At 61.7% G+C, this 18,425-nt stretch overlaps 5 protein-coding genes and 1 pseudogene across 5 annotated transcripts, besides 1 other annotated feature; all 6 read right to left on the reverse strand.

Moving 5' to 3' along the window:
• Positions 1-547: 547 nt before the first annotated feature.
• LMXM_10_1060 (conserved hypothetical protein) lies at positions 548-1,516 on the reverse strand (the record flags this gene model as incomplete). The annotated part of the gene is made up of 1 exon (XM_003872895.1): positions 548-1,516. One exon carries the CDS (start codon positions 1,514-1,516, stop codon positions 548-550), a length of 969 nt encoding a protein of 322 aa, XP_003872944.1.
• Positions 1,517-2,121: 605 nt separating this feature from the next.
• LMXM_10_1070 (hypothetical protein, unknown function) lies at positions 2,122-3,900 on the reverse strand (the record flags this gene model as incomplete). Its single annotated transcript, XM_003872896.1, has 1 exon — positions 2,122-3,900. The coding sequence occupies one exon, from the start codon at positions 3,898-3,900 to the stop codon at positions 2,122-2,124; it is 1,779 nt and encodes a 592-aa protein (XP_003872945.1).
• A 2,724-nt stretch (positions 3,901-6,624) lies between these two features.
• On the reverse strand, positions 6,625-8,970 carry LMXM_10_1080 (conserved hypothetical protein; the record flags this gene model as incomplete). The annotated part of the gene is made up of 1 exon (XM_003872897.1): positions 6,625-8,970. The coding sequence occupies one exon, from the start codon at positions 8,968-8,970 to the stop codon at positions 6,625-6,627; it is 2,346 nt and encodes a 781-aa protein (XP_003872946.1).
• Positions 8,971-9,362: 392 nt separating this feature from the next.
• LMXM_10_1085 lies at positions 9,363-12,288 on the reverse strand (annotated as a pseudogene).
• Positions 9,363-12,288: a sequence feature.
• A 668-nt stretch (positions 12,289-12,956) lies between these two features.
• Positions 12,957-13,490, reverse strand: LMXM_10_1090 (conserved hypothetical protein; the record flags this gene model as incomplete). Its single annotated transcript, XM_003872898.1, has 1 exon — positions 12,957-13,490. One exon carries the CDS (start codon positions 13,488-13,490, stop codon positions 12,957-12,959), a length of 534 nt encoding a protein of 177 aa, XP_003872947.1.
• A 1,602-nt stretch (positions 13,491-15,092) lies between these two features.
• LMXM_10_1100 (conserved hypothetical protein) lies at positions 15,093-16,370 on the reverse strand (the record flags this gene model as incomplete). Its single annotated transcript, XM_003872899.1, has 1 exon — positions 15,093-16,370. The coding sequence occupies one exon, from the start codon at positions 16,368-16,370 to the stop codon at positions 15,093-15,095; it is 1,278 nt and encodes a 425-aa protein (XP_003872948.1).
• Between the last annotated feature and the right edge of the window lie 2,055 nt (positions 16,371-18,425).

Below are 18,425 nucleotides of genomic sequence, written 5' to 3' on the forward strand. Positions count from 1 at the left end.
CACACACGCACGCAGATGGATGCGTGCCCACGCTTCCGTAAGTGGATGCTGAAGGCGTCACTCTAGTGTTGCCGTCGTGTAAAAGGCGGTCCTCTCCGGGGAAAGGGAGGGGGAGGGTGCGTAGGGTCACGTCAAAAAACCGCTACCCTGAGGCAGCAACCTGTTTTGGAGCTGGGGCGCGGAGCACGCACCATTGCGACGCACTCGCGCGCCGCGTTTCCATGCCGTTCACCCCCTCCACCCCTAACATGCATTAGGCAGCTCCCGCCGCGCATGGCATCGACAGCGGCACACGCGCGTGTGCCAAGTCGCTCGCTTTGTTCGCTTAGAGAGAAGGGAGGTTCGGCACAGCTGCAGTGGCGACCTCTAGGCACAGAGGGGTTTGCACCTCGCCCCCCGCACCCGCTTTCCCTCCACCGCTCACTGTCTCATCACACGTTACAGAGAATTCGCCACCTGCGATGATCGCATAAAAGCGCAGCCGAGACCTCCCTCGTCAGCGGGAGAGCCTCGCTCACGCACTCTCATCCAATCGGCCGTGCCTTGCCTACACAAGGGCCACCAAGACGTCCACGCCGAACAACTGCGCGAAGAGATGCACCGCCTCGTCAATGTGATTCACCCAGCTGTCGGCACTGCCACTGCGGGCACCTGCTTGCACACCGCCACCGCCGGTGCCGGCACTAACAACACCGCCACGACCGCCGGCCGTGCTGCCATCGCCGCCGCCGCCATCCTCGTCATCGTCGTCGTCGTCTTCCTCCGTCTGCGTAGCGAGCGCCTCCTCTTCCGCTGCGGCGTGCGCATCAACGGAGAAGGTCCAACCACTGCGCTTCAACATCAGCTCCACAACGCGCTGCAGCACAAGCGCCGCCCTGGACGGATCGTCGGCGACAATGTGCATCACGCCGACCGGCTTTGTGCCCCTGCCCTTCGTCACAGCACCGCCGTGGCGCACGCGCTGCTGCTGGTAGTACTCAATGATATAGTCGAACGTGGCCATGTCAGTCGTGGCGACGAGGTCGAAGTATGGTGGCGGCGCCGCGGTACCGCTCTCCGCCAAGATGCACACGGCACGGCGGAGTGACTGCTCTGCCTCGGAGAAAGAGGAGTTGAAGTACGCGTAAGGGGTTATGCGAGCATCGCCGCTGTCGATGTCCATATAGGGGAGACCGACGGCAGCGCCGTCGTCGATGACCCCGCTCAGCAGCTTGCTGGCCATCTGCAGCACCTGCGTGTCCTCGCTCACCGAGGTATCGGTGTTGCCCAGCTGTGCGGCACCAGAGTGGAGCTGGTTCTGTTGCGGCTGGAGCGCCGCAGCCCGGGCGAGGGCGGGTGTTGTGCTGGCGCTCACGGCCAACACATCACTCAGGTGACCGCACCGCAGCGTCATGTGGGCAAAGAGCATCGCCGCCGTCGCCTGCGTCGCCTCCGTCGCGGTCGGCGGAGAGGAGAACGGCCCCGCACCGCCGTGGGTCGGGGCGCTGCCGTCCACCACGTGGAGATGGAACTTCATGTGGCGGTTCAATGCGCAGCTAATGGGGACAGAGAGAGGGCACCGTTCGCGTGGGCTGCTCGGGTGTTCGTGTGTTACGCCGTGGCGCGACAGGAGCATCAAAGTTAAAAGAAACAGAGGGGAAGCGAGCGAGTGAGAGACCGAGCGGTGTTGTGGGTGAGGACAAGTGGCACCGAGAGGTGGAGCGATGCGGGACCTTCTCTCGTGTCTGCCAGCGAGCGGGGCATTGGCGACGATGATCAGAAGCGGCAGGCATCGCCTTGCACCTGCGTGTGTGAACAATGAAATCGAATGGAGAGAGACGAAGGTGAGCACGGGCGTTGCGATAGACTACACACCCACACACACGCACGCTCACACGATCTAGTTGTAGGGAAGGGGAGAGGCAGCTCGACGGACATGGGCCGTGGAGCGAGAGAGAGGGGGGGTGCGGTGTGCGTGTGTGTGTGTGTCGAGGAGGGGGCCCGTAGCGTACGTGGAGAAGAGGTGCTGTGTGCTCGTCAAGTGTGCCAACGTCTTCCTCCTTGCCCGCCAACTCCATCTCAACAGCCGGCAGCACCGATGAGCCCCTCCTCCCCACTATCTCACCGCCAGAAAGGATATTTTCACCGCGCCACAGACCTTTTCCTGTCCGCCTTTTGTCGCGCCACAACGCCGAGTGCGTCGTCGACGCCACTCTCGAGGGACGCCAGGTGCGCCTCAAGGGCCGTCTTCTGTCGGTGAAGCAGACTGAGCGCGCTCCGCTCCTGCTCCAGCGTGTCGCGCAGCTCGGCCTTGGTCCGCTCCAGAGCGACCACCTCCTCCACACTGCGCTGCCAGTGCCGCTCCAGCCGCGGCAGTTCTCGCTGAAGCACTGCGTAGCGTTCCGCTGCACCGTTTGCGGCACTTGACCCACCGAGCCAGAGGGCCGCGGCCATCCCGCTGTTGTCATAACCTTTTTCTCCGGACAGCCAACCGTCGCGCGCGCGCCGCTTCCGATAGAGAGCTTCGTCCACGGCCGCACAGTCGGCAGCCGCCTGTGCACGCGCAGCGTGCACCTCATCGCACCTGTCGGATACCGACTTCAAGGCTTGCCGCACCCGCTCAAGATCACCCTCTGCGTCCTCACGTCTTCGCTTCGAGTTGCGGTATGCCTCTTGCGCCGCTGCGAGCGCTTCTTCAGCAGCATGGTGATCACTGATGGCCATGTCGTAGGCTGCCTTCGCCTGGTGACAGCGGGCTTCGCTGGCGGCCAGCTCCTGACGCGCGATGGCGTCCTGGAAAGTGGCGTGCTGATGCAGTTGCTCAAGGCGCTGCAGTGCCTCCTTTGTGGCTTGCTCTCGCAGCGCGGACGCATTCTGTAACGCAGCGGCGCGCTCAGCCGCTGCGCACTGCGCCCGCAACTTCGCCAGCCGGCGATGTTCCTGGGCTTCTTCCTCCGTCGCCTCCGCCACGGCCGCCTTCAGCCTTTCGAGCTGATGCTGAAGCGCCCGTTCACTTTCGGCGCGCCGCTGTAGCCGCGCTATCGCGGCCCTGCGCTGCTCTTCGCGGACTCTCTGCGACTCACAGTGCGAGTTTAGCAGAAGGCGGGTGCGCCGCACCACAGCATCTGCAAGACTTCGCAACGAATCGGACGCGCTTTCCTTCGCCGCTGCATCCTCGTCCGAGTCGCAGGAAGCACCCCCGTGGACAGACTCCAGCAGGGCCGTCTTTTGCTCCCGCGCTGACGCTAAGTGGTCCGCATCCTCTTCAGTTTGGCCGCGGTGCTGCTGATGTCGCTGGTACAACTCTCCCAGACCCCGCAACATGTCGCGCAAAGTCTCCATCAGCGACGCTTCCCCTTCCACGATGGCCTGCAGGGTGACGGTAAGCCGCTGAAGGTGACGAGTACGCGGGGATGGGGCCTCACCCTCACGCTGCTTACGATGCAGTCGTAGCAGCCGCTCGCGGCCGAGACTTAGCAGCGCCCATCGGCTCTCGAACACACGCGTGTTTGCCGCCTCCAGCTCCTCGAGCTGGGCGAGGCGCTTCCGTGCTTGTTCGACGGTATACGGCGCATCCACAGTCGTGCGCGAGAATTCGGAGGTGCTTGTCGATGCCTTCAGACCTTGTGCAGGCAGCCACCACGAACGCTCATCGGTTCCTGGAGCCACGGGAGTGGATACTGGTGCGGCAGAGAACGACAGAGGCGGCGGCCTCGGTGACATCGAGGATTGATCAGCGCGAGCAAGGCTAGTTCTTGAGGCACGTCGCTGCTGTCGCTGCGCCTGCAGCGCGCGTCGCCCCCACGCTAGAAGTCTTGCTACATCCTCGCTCAGCGCCGCCGGTGCGACAGCGGATGAGGATGCGGCGAGAGAGGAGGAGATGGAGTCATGTGCGGACTTGTGCGGTGGTAGGTGCCACATGCAGGACGACAGAGGGCGGTGAGCTGATGCACGGCGTATGGGTAATATGAGCAGAGGATCCTACGAGTGCGCCCGGCACTCAGCGATCACGGGCACACACGCGCACACACCCCAATTCGGTACGCTGAGCCAGCTGGCCTGCACTCATGGACACAACGAACAGAGAGACCGTAGGACGAGAGGGGAGGAAGCGAGAGGGCGTTGGGTGGGTGTGGGGGCAGATGATGAGGTCTTCAGTGGTGATGACGGTTCGCTGACGCCTGAGGCACGCATGCCCACGTGCACAGAGAGAGACTCGCTTCTACCTGGAGTGCGGGGCGAAGTGGGTGGGCGGGAGACGGCGGGTGCGGTGGTGGGCGGCTCACGGACGCGCAGACGTCATTGCACGCCTTCCTGCCCTGCCCCTTCCCCACCGTCTTTCTCAGAAAGAGCGAGAAAGAGATAGGGAGAGGATGGGAGAATAGGCGGCGGCGGCGGCAGAGGCGGCCTCCACACACACGAGTGACCGTCTTTGCCTGCGTCGCCTTCACTGGCTCTTCCCCTCTGCGTGACCACCTCCCTCGTCCATGTGGCCTGCCATCGCTCATCGACACTGATGCTGCACGCCCCCCACGTGGCTGTGTAGAGGTGTGGATAGATGAAGCAGGGTGGGTGGGGGAGATGGCCACGGATGCACATACACACACACACACAGACACACACACAGCGCGCGAGGGAGCGAAAGCGAGCTGGTGCGCCTTCTCTCCTGTCGAATGGCCGACGGCTTTCGGCACGTTCAATGCTGCGTTGATCTTGATGAGCGCAGGCACGAGAACGGATAAAACAATGAAGAGGGGAGACCATCTGCAGAACAACACACGCACGCACGACATCGTCCGCCGACGTGGCGCCGATCTCCTCATCCGCCCCGCACGCACATGTGAAGGGTTTTCTGCACAGGCAAAGCAAAAAGAGAGGGGGAGAGGGTGGACGCGACGGCCGGCACACACACACACACGTTTAATAACAGCGAGCGCTGTCATGAGTCGACAAGTTGAGAGGGAAAAAGGGCATCCGGGGCCCATGAGCACACAGACGCCGACGGGGAGAGAGACACAGACAGGCGGTGCCTCTGCCTGCATGCATGCCGGAGAGACGCAGCACACTGCCACACACAGAAACAACGTAGATGCCTACAACAACGAAGCGTTGGGGTGGGCGGGTGAGTGGATGGTGAGGAGGCCCGCATGCCTTGACAAGTCTTCGCTTCACACCCCCACTCACCATCACCACCCTTGTCGCGCGTTCCCTCTCCTTGTCCATTCCCTTCTCTACACAGCTGCGTAACTCGATAGATACCTGCACCGACACAACTCTATACCCACGTCAGTGATTCGGGCGGAGCCTCCGCCATCAGCGCCGCTGCCGCTGTTTCACAGACAACCATGTTGAAGCACACTGGCCCATGAGAGGGGGGGGGAGGGAGAGAAGCAAACAGCCTCAAAGACGGTATAGCTGCTGACCGCCACACGCACACACACACCCACATACACACACACACGCACGCACAGCTACTTATACATACACACCGAAAAGGAAAAAAGCGCAGGAGGAGGGGGGAGGACGCTAGGAAGGGGGTGTGGGATAGTTTCGTCTGCTGCATGTCCCACACACACACACACACACACTTCCCTCCCTGGGCTGCAGACACATCCTCGAACATGAGGATAGACAAAGTGTGCGCTCCTTCAAGCTCCCGCCCTTTCGCACACCGACACGCACTCACATGCAGCCACCGCCGTGCGCCATCCAGCCCGCCGCCGCCTTCACCGACCCTCCTCTTCTGTTCATGCGCAGCTGAAGAGGCGTCTGGGTGGAGGCCGCACGCAGCTGACTAACCCGCCACGTGGAGCAGAAGAAACACGCTCCAAACAGGCGGAAAGGTAGGCCGACGTCTCCCTCCTGCTTGCCTCCCCCCCCTTAGATAAAAACACCGCCGCTGCCATCACAGCCATGAACAGCCCCTTCTCGTCGCCCAATTGCTTCCCTGGATGCCAAAGTCTGCCGTGCAACACGATAGTTTAGAGTGAGGAAAAGCTCCGGCACGGGAGGGCGCATCCACCGTCGTGCAACCGCACACACACACACACACGCACACACACAGAGTATATATATATATATAGTGAAGAAGGCACAACGCCGAGGCGATCGAGAGCGTCTGCGTCTACAGCACTATGCGCCGCTGCCATCTGCGGCACGATGCGCGCAACACGACACGCCACACAGAGACAGGCAGGGAGGGAGGGTACCGGGGGGGGGGTACAACGGAACGAAAAACGAGACGGCTGCGCGCAACACGACACGCCACACAGAGACAGGCAGGGAGGGAGGGTACCGGGGGGGGGGTACAACGGAACGAAAAACGAGACGGCTGCGCGCAACACGACACGCCACACAGAGACAGGCAGGGAGGGAGGGTACCGGGGGGGGGTACAACGGAACGAAAAACGAGACGGCTGCGCGCAACACGACACGCCGGCTGCAGCCGTCCACATCGGCACGTGCACCTGCACGTCGCAGAACCAAAAACACCCCACAACACACGTAAGCGGCTCATGAGCACCACCACGTCAAAGACCCAGTTGTGAGGGAGTCAGTGAGTCGAAATAGGGGAAAGGGGGGAGGGGCGTGCAGGATGGAGAGAAGACCAGAAAACACTCTCCACGCCCCTCATCTAGGACCGGGTCACTTCCGCTCCTTGATGGCCTCCTCCATCAGCGAGACAAGCGTGTCCTCCTTGAAGGTGGTGCGCAGCTGCGCGGAGAGCTTGTTGAGCACGTCTGCGCGGTTGTTCACAACATCGAGCACCTTGCGGATGAAGGCAAAGAGGAAGCGGTGCGAGCACCCCAGGCACCTCCACTGCAGGTACACCTCCACGAGCAGCGTGTCGGCCGGGCGTGCTGTAAAGATCTTGCGCAGCAGCTCCTTGTACTGGGTGCACAGGAAGTTCACGTCGTATCGAACAAACGTAAAGAAGGCCGAGGCGCAGAGATATGGGCTCTGCTTCTGCATGTCGCTCAGGGCCGGACTCGCGTGGAAGTTGTCGTCATCGTAGGAGGTGCACAGCTCGTTAAAGTATGTCACCTCGGGGTCGATGGCACCGACCAGGTCCAGCAGGGTTTGCTTCGGCTGCTGGTCGTCGTCTGACTCGTGAACGAACATGGGTGGGGTGTAGCGCAGAAGCGCTTGCAGGACGCGGAAGCGGTCTTGGGGCTTCAGGTCCTTCAGCTGGTCCGGCTTTGTGTCTGCCTCCACGTCGCGCACCATGTTCGCGATGACTTCTATGCTCACGTGATTATCGACAAGCATGTTCAGCACCTTCGTGTGCAGCGAGTATGGGAAGACGCTGTGGCCGTGCTTGATCAGCGACGCCCAGTGCACAAAGTACTTTGGGATGTCCGTGAATAGCTCCTCCTCGGCTGACTTCTGCAGGTGCTGCAGCAGCGCCTCCTGCGCCTGCTCCGTGGTGAGAGCCCCCTTCTTCATCAAAGTCTCGAAGAGCTCACCGAGGCGGGTGCGCTCTGCCGTGTACTTGTATGTATTGATGTACCGACCAAGCCACTTGGTGCAGTACACCACGACCACCTCAGGGGGGATCGAAGACATGATGGAGACGATCTCGTCGACAGAGCTGCTCATGAAGAAGTCATCCATCACCTTGGAAAACTCCTCGTAGTCCGGGATCCGTGGCTGCGCCTCCTGGATCGGCATGGGCGCCGGCGGCATCGTGGGCAGGCTGCCGCCGCGGCCGTTGTTATTCAACAGCGTTCCAGAGCCGTTGTTGTTGTTGCCCTGCGCCGCGTTGCCGCCGCCCTCGGTGCGGCGTGCGCCGGGGCCGTGCAGCGGCACCCAGTTGTTGTTCATAGTCTCCAGGAAGTTCTGCAGCAGGAACTGGATGCGCTTCTGCGGGTGCGAGTTGCTCAGCTCAGTGATCGTCTCACGGTAGCGCGGGAGCGGGTCCTCGTAGAAAGCGGCGTCCAGGTGAGGGCCACACACCTGCAGAAGCTCCATGAAGTGGATGAGGCTGTAATCGGTGGGAATGTGGCGGCGATGGCCGGGGCCGTAGAGCAGCGAGTCCAACACGGCGTGCACAACCTTCTGGCGGACCAGTCGGCTCGTGAACATCAACCCCAGGAACTGAATGTTTGCCTTCTGCTTGCCCGAGAACTGGATGCGCTCCATCTCGGCGTCCTCTGGCGACATGGTGGCCATCCGCTTCTCCAGCTCCACCGCCTCTGCCCCAGAGTTCATGAACGTGGATCGGCACTGACGCAGCACCTCATTGCGGATCATGCGGCCGGCCTCCTCGCGCTCGCCGATGGAGGAGATGAGGTGCGCGATGAGCTGCACGTACAGGTGCGTGTAGCAGCTATCCTCCGGCTTCGTTGACTTGTTGAAGAAGACCTTGATGACCTCGTCGATTTCCTCCTTGGTAGACTGCCGAATGGGCAGATCTGTGAGCTCTTTCTTCATCTTCTCTAAGTTCGATGCGGTGACCTTGCCGAGGATGCCCAGTACCTCGTTGTTGATCTTGCGGTCTGTCATCACCTTCGACATGGTCGACGCGTTCTGCTCGCGGAAGAGGTTGTCGCGCAGGGAGTTGTTTTCCATGTCGTCCATGTTCTCCGGCATCTCCTTCCACATGGCACGCGCGTATTCCATTACCTCGCTCGGCACCGGCGCCTGGCACTTGCGCAGTTTGATGAAGTCCTCCACGTTGTAGATGTGGTCCTCCGGGTACGATACCTCGGACGGCACGACCTCGGCGGCACCGCTACACTCCTCCTCCGCCTCTTTCTTTGGCGGTGGGGGTGCTGGGGCGGGGGTCTGCAGTTGGGTAGGCGGCTTGGCCCGCGGCGCGCGAGGCAGGCTACTGTGGTGGTGCGGCTGCTGGGCGCCGATGCCTGAGCCCGCGCCTGCAGGCTGCGCGCGATCCAGAAAGCTAGCCGGCGCACCGGGGCGCAGCGACATCCCCCGCGCCTGCTGCGCCAGGGGGGCGGATGTGATGCGGCCCGGATAGTTCTTGTTCATGGCAACAGTGGCGGATGGCAACGGTGCGGCAGTGCGAAATCGCGAAAGGCGACACGAGGCGGCGAAGCGAAGGAGAGGGCCGGAGGTGGCGCTCAGCGGTGAGGTGAGGCGTGTGTGCGTGTGTGTGTATGTGTTAGGCGGGAAACCTCAGGAGAGCTGCTCTCGCAGTGTGCGCAGGTGCAGCCCTTTCCTCGTGTGTCTCGCTGTCCGCTCGCCCGCTGCGGTCCTCCTCTTCTGGGGGCTAATGGTGACGCCCACACTCTGTATCCCGGGGAGTGCCGTCGGTATATGTAAGACTGTGGACGGGGAGATGGATGCGGGGTCGGCGTGCGCGGAGGGGGAAGTGGGTCGATGCACCGTAGGCGCCGCAGCCTCCTCTCTGCGCTTCCGAATCAGGCACACGGTAGCAGCGGTGGCAGCAACGACGATGGGGACGGAGTATTCTCCCGAGCCCTTTGCCACCGTACAAGAGGGGAGCGCGGGACGGACAGTGCAAGAAAGTGAGGGACAAGAATGGAAAGTAAGGGAGCCACTGTCTCAGTGGCACACAACAACGTGTGTGTGTGTGTGTGTGGGAGGGGAGGGGAGGGGACGGGAGGGGTCAGATGCTGAGCAGAGGCTTCAACCCAACTACAGTTGCCCGTACGCACGCGCACAACAACCAAGCAGAGACACACACCACACACAACGCGGCAAAAAGACAACCAACTAATATCAACGGAGGATGCAAACAAGGGGACGTTGAATCCGAAGATACACTTCGCACCCGCATGCGCGCACCGGAGGGACAGAGAGCGTGTGAAAGAGGGGGGGGGGCGGGGTGGGAGACAGGCATGCAGGAGGGCGTAGCGGCGGAGAGAAGACGGCGAGGGGAGCACGATATGAGCGGAGCTAAAGGAGGCGGGGGTAGTACATGGGTGTCCTCCCCTGAGTACGAGCACTAGCATGACATGCAAGCGAAACCGCTGCAGTGGTGGGAGATGGGAGGGGAGGGCAAGGGGTGTTGCAGCCAAGCGGGGGGGGGGGCGGCACCGCATTAGCATCCGCCTGTCGAGCGACTACGCAGAGTCCTTCGGTGTAGGTGAGTGGCATGGCGGGGCCACCGTGAACATTCGCGCCGTTTCTCGTTAAACTCATTTCCTCGTGAGCTTCGCTGGAGTGGAAGGGGAAGGGCGAGAACGCGGCACGGTGCTGCGCGCAAGCAGCACCGGCCCCCTCCTCCATCTGCACCCCTCCCCCTCCTCCTCCCCATCCCGCAGCAGCAGCAGTGGTGGGGAGGGGGGGGGGTATGAGTTTCCTTGTTTCGGTTCACATTGTGTACATCCTCACTCGCTCTTCCTCCCGTCGGCGTCTGCTCCGTGTACCGCGACGGAGGGACGCATACGCACACGCATGAGAGCGCGCGTGTGCGTGTAGGGCCAGCAGCCTACGTGGCCGCGCAACAGGTCATCCAGCTCGTCAAGCCTCTCTTGGCGCTGCGGGTACTGTGGCGTAGAGCTCAGGCATATGGCGGTGTCGGGACCCATCGTCACGGCGGGCATCATGCTCGCATCGACGTCGGTGGCTGCTCGCTCTGCAGAGGCCAAGGCATCGATCGCCTCTGCCACCGCAGCGGACCCTTGCACACCGGTGTAGTACGAAATACGCTGCGCGGCTGGCACCCCGGCGCGAAGCGTAGGGAGGATCTGAGCAAAGCTCAACGGGGCCGCCGGTGAGTCTTCCATGGCTGGCGATGCTCTTGCAACCCCGTATGCTTCCCGCTCCAATGACAGCCAGGATTTGCTGTGGGCTGTCTTGTGCGCGTACGCCTCACCAAAGACAGCGTCTACGGCGACCCGGGCATCTGCAAGGTTACTAGGCGTGTACACACCCATTCGTGCTTCGTCGACACCGTAGCGAGCAGACCAGGATCCCGGTGCGACGCGCTGTGCCTCGAGAGGATCCTGCGGGCCAGCCAGGCGCACCAGTCGCTCGACAGCGTTGACGGCGCGCAAGAGCAGCACCAGCACTGTGCCCCCCTGCAGGAGAGACGCTACCTGCTGCCGGACCCGTGGATCTGTAATGAACATGTGACTGTCCTTGGCGGGGGTGCAGAGCTTCGGCGATGCTGCGACCGACGGCGAGGAGAGCACGCCGGGAAGAGAGTGCTGGCCTAGCGCTGGTGCGGCTGTCCCGGCTGCCGTTGGGCCAGTAGTGGCAGGGCTCGCGCCGTCGCTATCCTCTCCTCTTCCTCGGAGAGAGAGCTGTGCACAGGGCGATGGCCGCGGTGCCACCTCGCAAGCGCCACCCGCCCCCTTGCCAGACGTGGGGACGGGCGAGGACCCTGATGGCTGATGTGCTCGATGCCCTTGAGCGAGGCGCATGATGTTGTCCAGCAGCTGGCCGCTCACGGCTCGCGACCCCGCCTCTTGTTGCGGCTGGGGGTGCTGCCCCTGCTGGGGCTGTTGCTGGGACAGCGTCTCTGACCATCGCCGGTGCCGTGCCTCCGACAGGAACGGCTGCGACGATGCCATGACGGCATCTGCCTCCGCGGCGGCGCTCGTGGAGAACTGACGCGCTGCCGCGCGCTGCCGCAGGTGCTCGTATTGCTGGGCGATGGTGAGGGCCTGATCGGGTGTCAGTACGAATCGGCGCTCAACAACGTCGACGCCATCATCGCGCAGCTCACGCACGATGCTGGCGTGCGCTGCCTGACACTCTGGCATGCACACCAGGAGAGTCCACTGAGGCTCTGCCCCCTCATCCTGCGTGGTCATTGAGCTTGCCCAGCCGGCGGGATGCGTGTGTGTGTGTGTGTGCGGCGAGGCAACGCGTGCGCTGCCATCACCAGAAGGTGAAGGGATGCGTGATGGCGATTACAGCAACGATTAGGGGAAGGGCGAGCGGGGAGGAGAGGGCAGGAGGGAGTAGCGCAGAGCTGTTGGCAGTATGCATACACGTGAAGGGCGTAAAAGACGGAGGAGGATGGCGCAGATCGGTGTGTGCGTGTGTGCATGGGGTGGTGGAAGCGACACTGGGCCTGGAGGTGTTTGAAAGACGGGGAAGGGATATGCACTTCGCATTGCGTGTGACCCTCGATGGCTCAAGCCGAGCGCCGTCCGTTGTCTCCCTCCCCAGATTCCACACCACCACATCGGCGCGCCTCGCTTGCCCCATCACCGCAACAGCCGTAAAAAAGGACAAGGCAAATGCGAAGTGCGGCGTGTGCGCTCCTCCCGGTTGGGGCCTGCCGAGAAGCGCGTGGATGCTGCAAAGCACAACCAGACTGTCTATCGACGTTTTCCTTCCTGCTTTAGCACCTGGGAAGGACGAATATGAGCGGGCACAAGTTGGACACAGACACACACAGACCCCAGTCGAGAGCGAGACACGAACGCGGGCGGACGCACACGCTCACACGGACTCCGCCCCCATCCGAAGCGACGGATACATCTCGCGGGAGGAGTACAAGGAGTTCGACGACAACCGCGACACACACGCTCTTGTGTACCTGTCATTCCTCTGCCTGTCCTCTGACTCTTCTCCGTTTTCCCGCCCTACTTGTCGCCTCGCGCCTCTCGTCCGCCTGCACGCACCTCCTACCGCAGCGGTCGCCGTGCCCCCCCCTCCCCCCCCACACACGCCCACAAGCGTCCGTGGCGCGTCCTTTTAGGACTGCCTTTCGCTTTCAAAGTACCGTAAAAGAGGGGCTCAGGCACCTTGCAGCACGCGCACACGTCGGAAGGATAAGGAAGACCACTGGAGGAGGCGGGAGGGTGGTGGTGGTGGTATAGCGGTGATAGCTCGAGGGATGGCGGGAGCAAGATGACGATCGGGCGCGTATCGGGGCGCGTGTGCACAAGCGCGGTGGCCGCACTCGTATGGGTAAGGCGTGCGCTATGCGTTGCTGGCGTGGCGCGGCGCCTCTCCGTTTCGCTCGGCAACCGTCTGTACTCAAGACCGCGACAGACGCAACCACACGCTGTCGTCTGCTCTGCCTCCCGCCTCTATGGCAGCTGCGTCAAGCCGCCGGCGTTGGAGCGGCCTTTGATGCCATCCAGGATGCCCTTGTCAATGAAAGTGACGATGCGCTGCTGTGAGGATCCGAAGCCGAAGACCATGGTAAGAACAATGACCACCTCCGCGATCGTCTCTGCAATGTGGGAGCCGCACTGCGTCTTTTCCACCTGCTTGCCGCGGTTGCAGAGGTCCACAACCACGTCGTTCATACCCATGCTGAGGGAGCTGAGGATAAGCGTCAGGACCGCCATCACCTGGTGGGCGTACAGAATGGAGAGGCGCGGCTGCAGGCGCTGCACAAGGATAGAGAGCATCATGGTGATGGCCAGCAGAAGGAAGCCAATGATGCCGGCCGCGTAGCGCGCCAGAACGCCCCCCTGCTCCCTCTTCACAGAGATAGCCCACGTGACGATCAGCATCAGCATCGCGATCGCGTCCAGAACGACCATGGTAATGTTCATGCGGCTCAGCACCAGCGCCTTCACATTGGCCTTGTGAATGTGAGTGAGCACTGCCTGCATGGTGGCAACACGGGTCTGTGCCGGGAGTGGGAGTGGGAGTGGGAGGGGAGGGGAGGGAGCCACCGAAAAACGATGCCAAGCCCTATCGAGTATCGGATGCGAAGCGGATACCTGGAGAGATGGCGGTATGGTATGCGTCGGTGTCCGGCGACAGGAGACGAGGCACAGAGAATGGAGGAAAATAAACGCAACAACCAAGAATGGGCGAGAAGTTCGAGCGCGTCGGATCCTCTGCACGGTGGCGGCGCGCACTGCAGGCTACAGGCGACGGGGGACACACAACGGAGAGAGTGAGGCGGAGCGGCGAGCACGCCGAACGCAAAACGAGAAGAAGGTGGATGGGAATGGTAAGTGGCTGGGGAGGGGAGGGCGAGCGGTACTTTGCTATTTTTTAAAAAATCTTTTCCGCGTTGTGTCGGAGACCGCGGCAGCAGCCGCAGCGTCAGCCAAGCATCGCGGCCAGGCATGATACACAGGTATGGTGCCCATGCACACACACACCACACACACAGATAGAGATGGGGATAGGGAAGCGGGGGAGGGAGGTCGAAGACAGCGGTGACAGGAGAGTGCGCACTGCTGGCCAAAGGGCTTGCATGGTCTCACCATTGAAAGAAGGCCACGGAGGTAGCTGGGAAGTGCGCTCAGCTGACCACCTCGCCTGTCATCTGGCTAAGTACACGGAGGCGCCCACCTGTGCGCCGACGGATGTGCATAACTACTTCTGGGGCCTGTGTGTTGCTGCGGCTCTTCGCTGCATGCTTGTTCGCAGTTCTGGATGGTGCACGTGCACGAGGGCGGGGAGGGGTTACGCACGCGGTGAAAGACAAGAAGGACGTGGTCGCTTCAGCTCAGCGACGCGGTACGCCGTGACAGACAACACACATCAACGTCGCAGCCGCGCTGACTCTCGAGTGTAGTGCGGGGAGGAGGAATAGAATGCCAAGAGGCGTGATGCGTCAGCGCGTGTGCGCTTCGTTTCACGCTTTACAGGTTGGCTGCCCGCCCCGCCCCGCTATCCGACGGCGTCTGGGGTGAGCTGCGTGCATCTCGCGGACCATGAACGGGTGCGCACGGCTACAATGCAGGCAAGAGGCGGTAACGTGGGAGGGAAGAGCTTTTCTCGAGCGTGCGGGCGAGGCGGGGGGGGGCTGGTGGAGGGACGTGTAACGTAACAAGTTCAACAAACAGATCTGAGATTGGCGACGGCGCTTGCAAGAGGACCCTCTCACTCATGCGGGGCCCTCTTGCCCACAACCGCCGCAGTTTCTGGTGGAGCGAGAAAAGTGTAGTGGTGGTGGTGGTGGTGGAACAACGTAAAGTGAGAGAGCCGTAGCGACAACGGCGAAATGGACGAGACCAAAGAAAAGGAGTCCACGAGCCGAAGACACACGGGGAGGCGCAGCAGCGACTTGCTCCCCCAACCACGTAAACGGACATGCGCGCAGGGAGAAGAGCGAGAGGCGGCCACAGACGACGGAGCCCCACGCAAGCCGACCCCACACAGGTACCACCACCCCTCCCTCCTCCACACGCCCACACACACGCACGCAGAGACGGTCTCGCCTTCCGTGCGTTAACAAGTAGCGTGTCGCCAGTCAGCTACGACGGCGCTACTGACAATGCTGACGGTTGAAGAGGAGGGGGAGGTGGGGTAGGTTCGGTTGCCGCCCGGCCATAGTCCTGCGCGGCCAAGCGACGGACACCGTCGTGCTTGTGGCGCTCAAAGGCGGCTCGCATCTCGTGGTACTTCTGCGTTGGCATGCCAGTGCAGAGGCGCTCCGGTATGACGGCAGCACCGCCCGCCACGAAGGAGCGAAGAAGCAGCCGTGGGTCAGGAGGCGTGCGAGAGTGTCGCAGCAAGTTGTCGGTGACATATTCCTCCTCGGTTCCCATGCTGGTGTTTTGGCGCTGCAGGGTGCCAGCGGCCTCGCGGTGAACCACAGCTGCGGCGATCTTGTGCATCAGCTGCCGCTGCTCCTCCAGCGGCATATGGGGATACGTCATGAAGACGTCGCAGCGGATTAGCCCCGGTACGTCGTTTAGGTCCGGATACTGCAGGCAGTGCACTTCTTCCAGAAGAGATTCAAGTTGAGCCGTTGCTGAGCATCTTTCTGGGGTATCAGGGGAGAAAAGGTGCTTGTGCGCATCGTAGAAGGAGAGCACGGCGGACAAAAGCTCGAGAGGGTATCGACGCTGCCAGAGGCAAACGTGGTAGAGAAGCGCGTTGATGGGCTCTCTGCCCAGCAGCGCCTGCTCCTGGATCGCGGCTGCAGCGCTGGGCGCAAGAAGGTCTCGCTTCCATGCCGCACGGACCTCGCACAGGTCCGAAATAAGGCGGTGCAAGGCGGGCAGCGGCACCCGCTCCAGGTGCGCGCGCACCGCCACATCCATCAGCAGCGACGGCGCGCTCTGCTGCTCGGCGTCGTCGTTTTGAACGGTGACGATAAGGTGAAGACCAAAGCACGTCGTCACGCGTGCGGTGAGCACCTGTGCAAGGGCACCGCCAATGTCTAGTGGCAGAGCAGGAGGCACGCTCCTTACGTCTGCGTCGTATGCCTGTACGTATTTTGACCTGTACCTGCAGTTCCTGATAGCACGCCCGTCGAGGTTGCGCTCCTTCGCAATGTGCTGCAGATTTTTGCGGTCGAGCAGCTCCTCCTTCGACACAAAGAGCGGGACGATGTGTCGGATGCGAAATGTTCTGTTCTCCACGTTTCCACGCCGCAACTCTCTTCTCACTTCTTCATGGGAGACACCGTAGAGGTACGCAAGAGGCTTGACCCTGCCGCGTAAAGCAGCATGCCAGTCCTCTAGAGCGATGGTGATATGGTGTGGCTTGTCTTTGAGGCCCTTGAGGAAGCGCCTGTTCTCTGGCATTGTGCCGTGTGCCGGTTTCTATTCTTCACTTGAAGGACGCGCTCCTGCCAGCTTTGTTATGGTGTCTGTGCCTGTGTGTGTGTGTGGGTGTGTGGTGAGGGCAGAGGCACTAGCCGCTACCAAAACACCATGAGAGAGAGCAACAGAGACAGTGGGAAGGGGTGCCATCGTGTGTACGGCCTCCATGCATACCTGTACAACCCCCCTCCCCCATACACACACACACACTACGAGTGGCGTACAGAGGGATGAGCTGATGCAGCGAGGGGAAGGCTGCAAGGCCAGGGGTATGTCAAGCGCCAACAGCAGCATAAGGTGTTGTGTGCCGCATGCCACCACTCAGCAGGGCAGCGCACATATTTCGCTGTCTACCACCGCCCTTTCCCTTCATCATATCTTCACGTAGCACATTTGTGGTCTCTCTTGCTGTGCAGGTGACTGTACACGCACGGGTTCATCAGGGAAGATGGAAGCAAAGGGTGGCCCTTGCGCCCCCTCCCCCTCCCCACCGTCCCTCTGTTTCTCTGAGCGCACGAACCGCATGAGCCCCTCCACTCCCCTTTTCCACCGACACCTGGAGCGGTGGTGCGGATGGGATGGACGCCGATGTGGTTGAGGACACCCTCACGTAGCGCTGATGCCCTTGTCCTGCGTGTATCGTCCCTTCTAGAGGGACCACTGAAGCAGCACGGCAGAAGAAAAAGGACGCCCTGTGCTGCTGATCTCGAAGGAAGGGGATGGCGATGAAGAGGCATCAACGCCCATGGAGGGGTTCGAGCCACGTTGTCCCCACTTCGCCGCTTTTCCACGTCTATGTGCAGTTATATGTATGTGAATGTGTGTTCATGCCCTCGGAGCACCTACTCCCGTCTAGTCCTCTATATCGTGCAGCAGCTCAACAAGCACAGCAGTGGACCCGACAGCGTAGCGTGCCTTGCAGGGTATATAGCGCGGGGTGTCGCAGTCATCAGAGTAGGCAAGGCACGCGCTGTCCTCCCCGCCGACATCAATGTCCGACGCGGTTGTCTCTGCAGCCGAGGCAACCAGTGAGGGGTGATGGGGAAGCGGCTGAGGAGAGGCGGAGCCACACTGCTGCGCACCCTCCCAGAGGAGGTGCTGGTGCTGCTCCTGCGACGCCAGCGCTGCCCGAAACCCGCGTGGCTCCTCAGCTTCAGGATGTTCGTTGATGTTCATCTTGAGCACTCGACAAGAAAACACAAGTGTGCGCACACACACACAGGTGGGGAGACGCTTTAATACGGTGGGGTTCCCCAGCGTCTGTGTGCCGTGGATGGGCACCTGTGCGTGCGGATGTGGAAGGAGGAGGGGAAGGGGAGGTGGATTGTGGGGCAGAGAAAATCGAAGTGCTGTCCCGCACACGCACACACACACACACACACGTGCCCTGGCCTGGCGCCAGGAGGCAGTACCAAAACCACTTGCGTGCACGCGGCTTTCTGCGTATAGAGAAACTCGCCTAGAGAAATCGGCGGCGCGACCACCGAGGTGGGCACTGCGTTTTGAGAGACAGCGGGCAAGCTTCACAACCGACTACACTCGGCAGAACACCCGCACGCCCGCCGCGCCAAGTTCAGACAGCTCTATGCATGCATTACGAGACAGAGACATGGCAACAATGAAAACAACTCCGAGCAGCGTGCTTCGGGATTCTCTCCGTGCGATTTGAGCTTTTCTTTCCCTCTCCATTCCTGCATGACGAGGTGGCAGCGCGCGTGCAACCTCTTAGATACCAAACCCAGCGACACACGGCGTGCGCCACCTTGTCTTCCTTCGCTTCTTGTTACCATGGACCTGTGTGTGTGCCCAATATTGCGAACCGACCTTCATCTCTCTCTCTCTGCCGGACGGATAATAAACAAAAACTCCGAAAACAAGCCACAAAAGGCGGAGGAGCACCTGCCAGAGTCCTGCGACACGGTGATAACCGCCCATCCTTCGCACACACACGCACACACACACACACCTTTTCTTCGCATTTTCATCCAGGGGCACCCCTTCAATGTGCCGACACGCACTCCAGAGAACAACACCGTC

This window comes from Leishmania mexicana, chromosome 10, assembly GCF_000234665.1.
Source record: "Leishmania mexicana MHOM/GT/2001/U1103 complete genome, chromosome 10".
Taxonomy (NCBI): Eukaryota; Euglenozoa; class Kinetoplastea; order Trypanosomatida; family Trypanosomatidae; genus Leishmania; species Leishmania mexicana.